The sequence below is a fragment of the Coregonus lavaretus genome (assembly GCF_964263955.1).
Source record: "Coregonus lavaretus genome assembly, chromosome: 11".
In the NCBI taxonomy this organism is placed as follows: domain Eukaryota; kingdom Metazoa; phylum Chordata; class Actinopteri; order Salmoniformes; family Salmonidae; genus Coregonus; species Coregonus lavaretus.
This window is the reverse complement of record NC_139998.1, coordinates 53,408,607-53,422,103: the sequence shown is the minus strand read 5'-3', so window position 1 is coordinate 53,422,103 and position 13,497 is coordinate 53,408,607. Positions and strand designations below refer to the sequence as shown.

Genomic DNA, 13,497 nt, shown 5'->3' with positions numbered 1-13,497 from the left:
TGTGCAAGGCACTTAACCCTAATTGCTCCTGTAAGTCACTCTGGATAAGAGCGTTTGCTAAATGACAATTTCCAAATGTAACTTTTGCATTTAAACAAACGGATACAAATACAGTTGTTCTTGCAACAGTTGATTTATTGTTGAACAATACCAAAGCAAAATCTCACAGAGACTACTACTTTGAATTACATAGAATGCAAATAAATACAAGAATGAAGTAGAATGAAGGACATAAATTATTTACAACACTTCAATAAACGCAAAACCACACAAATACTGGGCTCGTCATTGAGATTCTTGCATTGTGTCCATTTGAATATATTTGACATGTGCTATCCACTGATGGAGAAGGAAGACAACGGACAGTACTGCTTTATGGCATGTAGGCATACATCTTTTAGCCCAACATCTGACTACAACTACCCAATCGTTATAACAGACGTCACTTCAACGCTCTTCATGTCCCGTCAACACAGAACACCCAGTACTGAGCTAGTCAGTCAGATGTTAGATTAATTGTCGATATGTTTCAATTTGTTCGTCGAAAAACATGAAAAGAAAAAAAACTAACAAACAACTTAAAACAAAAAATCACAGACTGATATATTGCAAAGGTACAATGTGATTCTCAATGAAAAGTGGATAGGGCATTCTCTCTGGTGGACAAGGACAAACTGTGTGTGTGACAACCCCGATCCTGAGTCGTGAAATGGCGAAGGAAAAGCAGTGACCCTGAAACTGTGGCAGGTTGCACCCACCCCTGAGAAGAACACCATCAAATAGTAACTAGAGAACAAAACACCTGCTTCCCCACCACCTCAGTCAAATGTGATGTCTTTGGATTTGGGCAGGTTAAAGTTCAACAACTGTTAAAGTGCCCTGGCTCGCTCACCAGAACCATTAATTTTCACCTCATGTTTTTTTTTTTTAACAAACAATTCTCACCTCAACATCAGACTCCATTTAAAAAACAAAAACACCTACAGGTTACTAATCTCTCCCCCCCCCCCCCCCCCGCGGATAATCTTTATTACATATTGAAATTTATTTTCTGGACCACCTCTTCTCTTTCTGTTGAAAATAGGACCTCAGTAACAATGTCGCTTGATAGTTACACTTTTATGGTTGTTCTCTCAAAAGGTGACTCAAAGGAGTGTGCATAATCCATCAGTCACTTATCTGATGTTCCAGACAGAATAACATACAATACAGTACGTTGCTACTTGAACAGTCCTGAAACGTCTGAACCAGCAGGAACAAGCGTTTGTTCTCAACAGGCCTGTCAACGACTAGAGGTTAGATTTTTTGCTTTTTAAAACGCGTCAGTTCCTTCTAAACAGTACATAAGTCATCAGATATATTAAATCTGAACAAGACAATAGTATTGGTTTGGAATTTGCCAAAACTACTTTGATGATCGAAGTAGTAGAAGATGTAGGAAATGTTACCGAGACGACGACCTGATCATACTCGTTGAAGATGCATCCAGCGAGAATCGAGGGAGTGGCCTCCAAAGGATTGATCATTAAACAGGTTTAGAATTATGCAAATGGCAGGATTAATACTGCTGATCTTAAAAAAGAGAGGAGAGGAAGAGACTGTCAGGAGAGAAAATTAAAATGGCTGCTCGGCTAGCTGATCCGTGTAAGACAAGATATTAATCATGGCCGATTACCAGAAGAATCATCCAAGAGTACCCGCAGATGGCTTAGTGGTGAAAGATTAAATACAGATCGACTTGCAACTCCCTAATGAAATGATGGGATGCCATAGCAGGAGATAAAGTCAAAGTCATCTCTGTGCGCTCATGCAAAAGACGTGCACTCTGTATCTTTGGCTCTGCATAACACTGGTACCTTAGGGGAGGTGTTAAAGCAAACGCAGGACTACGCTGGATTTGGGTAGTCTGCACAGACCACATGCTCTTGAAGAGAATACGTAGAATGGAAATGCGTACATATTCCAGAGTTCTCTGGAAAATCTGAGAAATCGCTTCTTGTCAATCTGATCTGAGAGCAGATTGAGTTGACTATCGCCTCCCCTCTTCAGTTTGTGCTCAGTTTGAGCCAGTTGGCTTTGGTTTCAAGTCACAGACACACAGCAGGTCATTTGTGTTTGTGTGTGTGTGTGTGTGTATGTGTTGGCTTGGTGCCGCTTGCTGCGAGTCGTGGCTGGCCTGGGTCTAGCGCTCTTAAATATAGCCCTTTGAGATACCCGTCTGTCTGAGATCATACAGGGAGGTGCTTCTACAACTCCTATATGCAAGGAAGTGACGGGCCAGCACTAGAACACTGTCAAAATGTCTCCTAGTTCTTCCTTCAAGTTCTTCTGGGATGAGGACAGTATATCTTCAACACGAGAGCTCCAGTTCTCTTTTTTCCATTGGTAGATCTTCAACTGGCACCATATTGTCACGTCCTCCAACATCTCCTCTGGCCAATCAGGGTTATGTGTCCTTGTACCTAAGAAAGAAGGCAGTTGAGTATAATTATTTAAAAAAATTAAGGCCTGAAAACACAATACGCCTCTTTGCGATACAAAATAATTTGGCTTTTCATCAGCTGAGCTGCATCTCTTATGGGAATTTGAGTCAGAGCTCTGAAAGGGAGGGAGAGGCAACTTGCACAACCACAAAAGAGCAGATAAGATATCTTAGGTAATCAAAAGTCTCAGTCAAGAGTTGTCTGAAATCACACCTGTGTATAACCACAGCACAGAGATACGGCATATCTTCCATTGAGCAGCAGCCTGGTCTAAGATCTCCATCTGCTTGAGCCAACTCCGCTGACCAGGTCCTACCATGCATTGTATAGCGATCAAAGATATTCAGAGGAGTTGGCTAAAGCCGATCAGAATCTGGCGCCAGGCAATGAAAATAGTTATGCTTACGTTCATATATAAAAGGTTGCTAGTTGTGGTTGTGGTATGTGGAGGTTGTGGTATGGTTGCTGTGTGGTTGGGTGGGGTCGTCTTACCCACTCTGTGAGGAGAATTCAGGGAGGGCGCCCAGAGAGGTCAGCTGTTCCTCCAGAGCCACGATGCGGAGGCCGATGTACCCCGACGACAGCAGCAGCAGTACCACCCTAAAAAACACCCACACAGAATGTTAAAGTCACGCTCCCCAATACACTTCTCACACAGCTTCATTTCACATCATTCAAAGTAGACATAGGTCATGCAAAATGAGTTTCCTCTAAATCTAAAATGTCATCGCGTGGTCCTTTGTAGCTCAGTTGGTAGAGCACGGCACTTGTAACGCTAGGGTAGTACGTGTGTCGATTCCCGGGACCACCCCTATGTAAAATGTATGCACGCATGACTAAGTCGCTTTGGATAAGAGCGTCTGCTAAATGTCATATATAGTCTTGAAAGAGCACATTCCAATGGTTAAACACAGCAGGTAGTCCCAGATCATCTAGATATGACGCTGCAGGGCCTTCTGTACTCAAACAGGTCAGAACCGTTACGCAAAGCTGCAATATCTAACTTTTTGGGGCGACCCGACAATTCGCAGAAATGTGAGTTATAGTTCTGTCATTCTCATTGAAAGCCAGTCTAAGAAGCGGTAGATCTGTTCTATATGTGCCATTTCTATACTTCCTGTTTTTTTAAGTTTCATTTTTGCATCTTTTACTTTCGGTTGTGTACACCGGCTTATAAACAGCTGAATATACAATATTGTTGGTTATGGAAAATATATTTCACAGCGGTTTAGTTGGTACAATGATTCTCTACACTATACTTGCTTGTTTTGTCACATAAACTGAAATGAGGGGAACTATTAGGATTTTAGCAGTTAGGAAATGGCGGAGTGATTTCCACATAGTGCATCTTTAACCAGTGGCATAGCTTTCCCTCATGTTGTCATTTTATCACGTCACTAAGCACATGTATGCAAATGCTGTTAGGAACATTTGGTTACCATGCCTGCAGAGTATATGCCTAGAAACGTGTTCTGTGAAACGAGAGGCCCTCAAGTTTATACACCCACGAATGCCATTCAACTGAACAAACACAGAATAGACTACGTGTATAGTAAAGATGTTAGAGGTCACTTACAGGTTAAAGGTTATTTAGAGGTCACTTACAGTATTAGGTATATGAAGAGGAGAGTGTTGAGGCTGCCGGCGTCTCTCTGGATGAGAAGGGAGCGGGCTTTGTCCACCACACTCCACACCCACGAGCCACCTGACCCGGGAGAGACGGAACACTTGGTTAGCACCTGTATGTAATCTCTAGCCAGGACGGCTTTGTATGCATTTATTTGTATTTTTTAAAATCGCCAAATAAAATCAATCCCACTTTGGCACACACACACACGACTAACTGAAATAACTGGCTTGTCAGTGGCTCGCTGCGTGAAAGCTTTTGTAAAGTCACGTGTATTTCTGTTTGCATGAGAAAAGGAGCCAGCTGGAAACATAGGCCTACGTTGTGTGTGTGTTTACCTGAGAGGTCCTCTGAGGAGCCGTCTCTCTGCTGTGCGTTTATGCTCCTAAGGGTGGATCTGCTCTCTTGAGGCACAAGGTCTGAAGAGGAAAGGGGGGAAAAAAACATAACCTTGGACTTTGCATATGGAGGTCAGGTATGTACACAACAGATAACGCTCACATGTAGCCAACTAAAACTTTATCAGTCTACACATTAGGACCTGTAGGAGAGGTTGAACATTGTGCTTAACATTAAACCTAGTTCTAGACTAAAAAGCATGCTCAAGGGAAACAGGCCATTACTGGCCACAGGGGTATCCTACGAAGCAAGCCAGATCTACTCAGGATTTTCTAAAGCTAACCAGCTTCAGTTAGCTTCACATTCCAGCTCAGGCTTCATCTGTACTACGACGGTGGATATTCCTCATCCGCCTGCCACTAAATCTAGCAGGCTTGTAACTGTGCACGCATGTCACACAACTCCTCATTGAGACAATGCTGAAACATCAATCCATGGGCGAGTCAGTGTCACATTTTAATTTGTGCCGAAATCAAAATGAAAGAAAAGTTATTGCCGTTTCAGCAGGCTATTGTGTGAAAAAGGCTTTTAGAAGTGCAGTCTTTATTTTATTACTTATGGTTAATGCCGACTTGTGTGTTTATCAACGTACAACAACAAGCTCCTTTTCCCCCACTCCTATCGACAAAATATTATATTGTATTAAGTCATACAAAATTGCGAGAGGGAGGGAATCTGATTTCATTGGTCCTCAACTCGTGGCTCAGACACTTCATTCAGGGTAAATGGAGTTAGCCCGCCCCGGAGCAGGTTAGTGCTGAGGGATTCGTTGCCATAGAAATGTACCTGGTTAAAACGTGACCCACTTTCGTATGACCTGTTATACCGAGTTGAACTCAGAGCTGACCAAAGTTATATATATATATATATATACATACATACAAATAAATATCTCCTCAAACCTGCTTCGTAAAATACCACTCTGGTCTTCCAGTTAGGCTTACTCACCTTTATTTGGTGTGGGTGAGTCGAGAAAGAGCTTGGGGTCTGACCCATCCAGCTGGTCAAAACTGTCCTCTAGACTGGACTGACTGGAGTTCTATGAGAGAGGGACATGGTGAGAGACAGTGGGTTAAAACCAGCTTCAAAAACAGAGCCCAAAACAGCTACAGTGGAATATGAGGAAGTATCGGTGAGTTACGAAGGACCTCTGTAGTATCTGCAGTACTGTCGTTCAGGTAAATCCATTAGGCTGACTTTAAACTTTATAAAATGACATCTTTATGAACTTGAAGATTATAACTTACCACCAGCTTGTCCTGATCAAAACTATTCTCAGCAGAGGAGAATACAGGGCTGCTGTTAGCACTTCCATCCTTCAGTTGAGGACACACGGACCGCAGGAGCTTGTAACACGCCTCTCGGTTCCGCAAAGACACAAACAGGTACTGAAAACACACAGGAGAGAGACATTTTAGCCTGGATGCCCTTGTATGCCCTGGAACATGCAAGGATACAACCATTCACCTTCAAATGAACATTATGTTAAATAAGCCAGTCATTAATCAGATTAAAATCTTACATGTCATCCATCAGAGGTCAATGTGTGTTACGTAACTTGTCTGATGACTTAGAAAGCCCTCTATTAAAGATTGATATTAAAACCACCAGTATAGATCTAATCATCAGATTAAGGTGGCAGAGTCTAATGGTGGACTATGCACTGTGCCAATGGGACAGCTGAGGAAGTGACCTCTGACCTTTTCTCCCTCGGTGCGGATAGACAGGGCGTTGGGCAACAGTAGGGCAGTGTTCTGCTTCTTCAGAATTTGCACGCTGGTCACAGGGATCACCAACTGTAGAAACCGACAGAGGAGCAACAGACCATCACTTGATACAGTAACCGTCACAACGCACTAAGTCAAATGCCTTTTGGGCTTTTATTTCATGAAAAAAAGAACAATTGCATTTTATCAACGGCCATTTGAATGCACAGAAATATCGTGAGGAGATCCTGAGGCCCATTGTTCTTAAGGTATCTGGCAAACAGATGCATATCTGTATTCCCAGTCATGTGAAATCCATAGGTTAGGGCCTAATATATTTATTTAAATTGACGGATTTCCTTATATGAACTGTAACTCAGTAAAATCTTTGAAATTGTTGCATGTTGTGTTTATATTTTTGTTCAGTATATAAATAAAACTGTGTTAAACATGAACACGTCATTGGGTAAGAAAGCTGGGGGATATGTATACATTTCTCCATTAGCTAGTAATAGGACTGCCAAACTGTCCATTTACAAATAGGACAAACTTCAAAACAATGTTGTTTAACTGAAAAGCCTAGTCCATTTTCCATACAGAACAGCCTACTGCTATGCCATGTAAAAAACTATTATACAGACAAACAATCAAGGGTCAGGGTCGCCCATTCAGGGTCAAGGGTCACTTACCTTGGTGTCCTTGAGCAGCACGGAGGAGTGGAAGCACGCGTGATGTTTGGTGACATAGAGCCTGCCGTGGTAGAGTACTTCCTTCTGCAGGGCACAGATGTACGCTGTGGGAGAGAGGGAGGACATGGGAGCGTTAGTTACAGAAGTCCTGGCAGCATGACGACACAGCAAGCGCTGTCGGTCAGCGTGGGTATAGGTCAAAATGACTGCCAGATTAACGTGCACCATTGTCAGTTACTATGGCAACCCTTGCCGCAGCTTAGCCTAACCATGCCATCGTTTGAACGATTAGTTTATTTTTTTTAAGTCACCGCTCATGGTTTTTGCGATTATGACTTTGTGAGAAGCATGACTAGCCGTTTCCATGACATGACTATTTGGCACAAGGGTCACATTTCGTTTGGAGAGCCACCTTTGGCCACAGAGAATATTCAAAACTTCACTTACCATGTAGCAAGTCTTCACTCTCTGGAATGTCAGGAAACAGCTTGTGGAATGTTTTGTTGTGCTTTATAAAACTCTGTAGAACAGAAGAGGAAAAGCATTACTAAATCAACCATGTTACTGAGAAGTCTTGAAAACTTAATAAAGTAAAGCAGCGGAGTGTAGCCATCCCAACCACAAACAGTGTCAAAAAGTCAGTAGTGAACGTACACTTTGTAAACCGATGCTTACAGTCCTCTCCAAACGTCTGTCCACATCGAACGTCTGAGACCTGTGGAAGACAAGAGATCATCAGCATGACGTTACTGGTGAAGTCTGTGGCTTTAGCAGGTTCCTGACAGACCAACAGTCACACAGAGGCCTTAGCTTCAAAGAGAAAACAAAACAGGTATGTTTATGCGACTATGAAAAGGCCCAAGTCTTGAGTCTACATGGTTGCACAGTGTCAGTGTAGTTACCTGACCGGGGCTTGTCTGGTGAGAGTTCTGCTCTGCTGCAGCAGCTCCAGTTGGGCCTCCTCCAGACTCAGGGCTTTCCTGGTCTTCTCCACAGTCTTGCTCTTACTTGCCTTCTTCACAGACAATCCCCCGCTCTCCACCTGGTAGCTGAAGACAGGACCAGAAGGGTTCAGTGACAGAGCAAAACAGATCAACCTATTTTCCATCAATCTTAAGCCACCGATGTTTGAGGGGCTAAAGAGAGAGATGATAGATGAATTTGTATGTTTAATGTAATGACAAAAATATTCCACCCCGATACTGTATAACTGTGTGAACTGGGTTAGAATTATAAGACAATAATCCATTAAATATGTGTGACTAACCTTTTCAGACAAGATAGGAGAAGTAGCCTGGTTGACAGCAACTTATGAAACCACTAACAGGGAAGGGAGGCTAGAAACTGTTAAAGATAAGAAATTCCATACTGTGGAAAGTTACAGCCAGCCTAAAGGTGGGTGGGGTTATCTACAGATATGTAAATGAGGGCCTTTGTGGGTACGGATATAAAAAGGACTGTGGGCAGCTCACCCTGCACTATCAGCTCCAATATAAATTACATGAGCAAGTCTACTTCTGATAAGCTTCCCAGTAAAGCATTAAAAACAATCAAGCAACCCAGAAAAGTGCTAGAAATAGCCCATATTAACATATGCAGCCTGAGAAACAAGGTCCATGAAGTCAATAACCTTTTTTTTTTTTTTGGGGGGGGGGGGGAATGGATCAGCTTAATATTGCAGATAGATTGTATCTTCTATCAATGTAATTGTCTGCATTACTTCCAATCCCCCCATGTTTTTTTTTTTTTTTTATATATACTCCCCTTTATTACTTTTCAACCCCACCATCCTTTCCCTACTTGGAGTAAATTAGTGAACAACAATGCCCAGGCCTCTACTTCCGGTCTATACTTACTATCTACACCAGGGGTGTCAAATGTACGGCCCGCGGGCCGGATCAGGCCCGCAAACGGGTTTAATCCGGCCCGCGAGATGATTTTGAGAAGAAAAAAAATATATATATATTTTTTTTGTAAAGTATAAAAATGCGCTGCATTTTTTCTATAAAATAAACTGCTGTTCCAATTGCGTCCACTGGATGGCGCAATAGCAATTGTGTTAAGCAAGCAAACTGTTTATACCGGGGCAGAGCAAGTAGGTCAAGCACGTGCAGCCAATGAGCTACTTTGTTTTGCCCGCGATATTTATTACGGCTTCTACTTTTAACATTATGTGCTTTGGCACCCTCATTGCCCCAATATGTCTCTGTCAAAAAAGAGAAAAGTGGACGCAGAGTGCAGAGTGTTCCAAGAAAAATGGTCATCCTATTTATTCACGGAATTGAATGGGAAAGCTGTATGTTTGGTGTGTTCAGAGCATGTTGCAGTGCTGAAAGAATATAACCTTCGTCGCCACTATGTGAGTCTTCATGCCGACAAATATGACAACTTTCAAGGACAGCGGAGATGAGAGAAGGTGAATGAACTGTTGGCGGGTCTGAAGAAACAGCAGTCTGTGTTTACTCACAGCCGAGACATCAGTGACGCTGCAGTGAAAGCTAGCTACCTCATTGCTAATGAAATCGCAGTGGCTTCAAAACCATTTAGTGAGGGTGAATTTGTAAAAACATGCATGATGAAGGCAGCGGAGATTGTGTGCCCTGAAAAGCGGCAGGCTTTTGCAAATATCAGCCTGACAAGAAACACAGTTGCAGACAGGATTTCCGATCTTTCAGTGGATTTGGACAGCCAGTTGAAGCAAAAAGTAAAGTCATTTATTGCGTTTTCGGTTGCAATTGATGAAAGCACGGACATTACAGATGTTGCACAACTGGCCATTTTCATCCGCGGAGTTGATGACACATTGACCGTCACCGAGGAGTTCGTGGAGTTGGTGCCGATGACAGATACAACGACAGCAGCTGATATTTTTACCGCACTCGTCGGCGCGCTGGACAGGGTCGGAGTGGACTGGTCCCGCGCTGTCAGCCTGGCTACAGATGGTGCGCCCTCAATGATCGGGAAAAAAAGCAGGCGTTGTGACAAAGTTCAGAGAGAAAGTGCAATCTGCAAATGGAGGATGTGATTTTTTGACTTTTCACTGTATTTTGCACCAGGAGGCTTTGTGTTGCAAGTCATTAAAGATGGATAACGTCATGAAGGTGGTCATCCAAACTGTTAATTTCATCCGATCCAGAAGCCTGAATCACCGTCAGTTTGACAGCCTTCTCAGAGAGAAAGACCACATCTATGGCCTGCCATACCACACTGAGGTAAGATGGTTAAGCCGAGGTGCTGTGCTGAGGCGTTTCTTTGATTTACGAGAAGAAATTGAACAGTTCATGGAAGAAAAGGGCAAACCAGTGTTAGAATTTCATTCCGCAGAATGGATGCAGGACCTTGCATTTATGGTGGATGTTACAGAGCACCTGAATAACTTGAACAAACAGCTGCAAGGGCGCAACAAAGTTGTCACGCAGTATTATGACAGCATACGTTCTTTCAAGTTGAAGCTGTCATTGTGGGAGACGCAACTTGCCAGTGGTGATGCAGCTCACTTCCCCTGTCTGAAAAATGTGTGCGCGACCCAACATGTGGCATACATGAAGCGGTTCAAAGATAAAATAACGGGACTGTTACGGGAGTTTGAGCAACGCTTTCAGATTTATGTTGATGTTTTTATGTTGATGTGCTATTGTTTTTAATTGATTTTATTTGTATATTTAACCTATTCTTGACTGTGGTTATTGCACTTGTTTGGGGAACAGGATTTCATTATTTTTATCTACATTTCTGCCTGAGAAATGACACCCTGATATAGTTCTGTGATCTGTGATATACTTCTGTGAATCACTGAGGCATTGTGTGTTTGTGTGTTCTTTGTCCTCAGAACTTTCAAATAACTTGGTGTTTTATGATTAATAGTGATGTTGTGCTTGTACTATTTTGGACACACTGTCCTCAGGCTCCAGCTTTATGTTGTATGTTGATCGTATTAAAACAAAGAAAACAATCTGAAGTTGTTGTTTTTAAGTTATATATACACACCATGATTTTTCCGGTCCGGCCCACTTGGGAATAGATTTTCCTCCATGTGGCCCCTGAGCTAAAATGAGTTTGACACCCCTGATCTACACCTTATGGACATAGTTAATTTTACAATAATTCTATTATATATATATATATATATTTTATTTTTTGCTCCTGAACTTCTTCTACTCTCAACCTCTCCGATCATTTTCATGGTGTCCATCCGGTTTGCTTCTATATGGCATATCTTTCTAACTGTGCTCCTTCCCAAAAGCTCCCAACATACAACCTATATACTTATTATGGACACAGTATGCTTACATTATTAGCTATCTTTGTTATTATTTGTTGTTATGAAGTCAATAACTTGCTTGTAACAGATGATATTCATATTCTGACTATCTCTGAAACTCACTTGGATAATACCTTTGATGATACAGTGGTAGCAATACATGGTTATAACATCTACCGAAAAGACAAATGCCAACAGGGGCGGTGTTGCGTTCTATATTCAGAACCACATTCCTGTAAAGCTTAGAGACGATCTCATGTTAAATACTGTTGAAGTAATATGGCTACAGGTTCATCTGCCTCACCTAAAGCCCATTCTGGTGGGAAGCTACTATAGACCACCAAGTGCTAACAGTCAGTAACTGGATAACATCTGTGAAAATGCATGATAATGTATGTGATATCAACAGAGAAGTATATTTCCTGGGTGATTTAAATATTGACTGGCTCTCAAGCTGCCCACTCAAGAAAAAACTTCAAACTGTAACCAGTGCCTGCAACCTGGTTCAGGTTGTCAGTCAACCTACCAGGGTATTTACAAAAAGCACAGGAATTAAATCAACATGTATTGAGCACATCTTTACTAATGCTGCAGAAATGTGCTTTAAAGCAGTATCCAAATCAATAGGATGTAGTGATCACAATATAGTAGCCATATCTAGGAAAACCAAAGTTCCAAAGGCTGGGCCTAATATAGTGTATAAGAGGTCATACAATATGTTTTGTAGTGATTCATTTGTTGATGAAGTAAATAATATTTGCTGGTCTGTGGTGTGTAATGAGGAGCAACCAGACACATTTATTGCAGTTACTAATAAGCATGCACCCATTAAGAAAATCACTAAAAACTGTTAAATCCCCTTGGATTGATGAGGAGTTGAAAATGTTTATGGTTGATAGGGATGAGGCAAAAGGTATGGCAAATAAGTCTGGCAGCCCAACTGATTGGCAAATGTACTGCAAATTAAGAAATCATGTGACTAAACTAAAAATAAATGATATAAAGAATGATAGTAAAAGCTTTAGAGCACCTTAAATGACATTTTGGGGAAAAAAACGACAACTCAGCTCCATCATTCATTGAATCAGATGGCTCATTCATCACAAAACCAACTGATAATGCCAACTACTTTAATAATTTTTTCATTGGCAAGATTAGCAAACTTAGGATAGACATGCCAGCAACAAACATTGACACTACACATCCAAGTATATCTGACCAAATTATGAAAGACAAGAATTGTACTTTTGAATTCCGTAAAATCAGTTTGGAAAAGGTGAAAAAAATTGTTGTCTATCAACAATGACAAGCCACCGGGGTCTGACAATCTGGATGGAAAATTACTGAGGATAATAGCGGACGATATTGCCACTCCTATTTGCCACATCTTCAATTTAAGCCTATTAGAAAGTGTGTGCCCTCAGGCCTGGAGGGAAGCTAAAGTCATTCCACTACCGAAGAATAGTAAAGCCCCCTTTACTGGCTCAAATAGTCGACCAATCAGCCCGTTACCAACCCTTAGTAAACTTCTGGAAAAAATGGTGTTTGACCAGAGACAATGCTATGTCACAGTAAACAAACTGACATACTTTCAGCATGCTTATAAAGGAAGGACATTCAACAAGCACAGCACTTACACAAATGACTGATGATTGGCTGAGATAAATTGATGATGATTATTGTGGGGGCTGTCTTGTTAGACTTCAGTGCAACTTTTGACATTATCGATCATAGTCTGCTGCTGGAAAAACGTATGTGTTATGGCTTTACAGCCCCCGCTATATTGTGGATAAAGAGTTATTTGTCTAACAGAACACAGAGGGTGTTCTTTAATGGAAGCCTTTCCAACATAATCCAGGTAGAATCAGGAATTCCCCAGGGTAGCTGTCTAGGCCCCTTACTTTTTTCCCATCATTACTAACGACATGCTTTGAGTAAAGCCAGTGTGTATGTATGCAGATGACTCAACACTATACACGTCAGCTACTACAGCAACTGAAATAACTGCAACACTTAAAGAGCTGCAGTTAGTTTCGGGATGGGTAGCAAAAAATAAGTTAGTCCTAAATATTTCCAAAACTAAAAGCATTGTATTTGGGACAAATCATTCACTAAACCCTAAACCTCAACTACATCTCGTAGTGAATAATGTGGAAATTGAGCAAGTTGAGGTGACTAAACTGCTTGGAGCAAACATGGATTGTAAACTGTCATGGTCAAAACATTTTGATACAACAAATCAAATCAAATTATATTGGTCACATGCGCCGAATACAACAGGTGCAGACATTACAGTGAAATGCTTACTTACAGCCCTTAACCAACAGTGCAT

The 13,497-nt window shown here is 41.6% G+C and overlaps 1 protein-coding gene across 6 annotated transcripts in view; it reads right to left on the bottom strand.

The window, feature by feature from the left end:
* Positions 1-120: 120 nt before the first annotated feature.
* The window catches only part of LOC311137688 (GRAM domain-containing protein 2B-like), a 30,152-nt gene continuing 16,775 nt past the window's right edge, over positions 121-13,497 (bottom strand). For 4 of the 6 annotated variants that reach the window (XM_084172228.1, XM_084172231.1, XM_084172229.1 and 1 more), the window contains exons 2-12: positions 7,807-7,953; positions 7,559-7,619; positions 7,352-7,424; positions 6,905-7,008; positions 6,210-6,305; positions 5,757-5,897; positions 5,458-5,548; positions 4,449-4,529; positions 4,089-4,188; positions 2,980-3,083; positions 121-2,462 (exon numbers count right to left, since the gene is read on the bottom strand). In XM_084172228.1, coding sequence (XP_084028354.1) covers positions 2,284-2,462; positions 2,980-3,083; positions 4,089-4,188; positions 4,449-4,529; positions 5,458-5,548; positions 5,757-5,897; positions 6,210-6,305; positions 6,905-7,008; positions 7,352-7,424; positions 7,559-7,619; positions 7,807-7,953 — 1,177 coding nt within the window. In that variant the 3' untranslated portion in view covers positions 121-2,283. Of the gene's footprint in view, positions 2,463-2,975; positions 3,084-4,088; positions 4,189-4,448; positions 4,530-5,457; positions 5,549-5,756; positions 5,898-6,209; positions 6,306-6,904; positions 7,009-7,351; positions 7,425-7,558; positions 7,620-7,806; positions 7,954-13,497 lie in introns of all 6 variants that reach the window. The other 2 variants (XM_084172232.1, XM_084172233.1) reach the window with 1 other exon arrangement.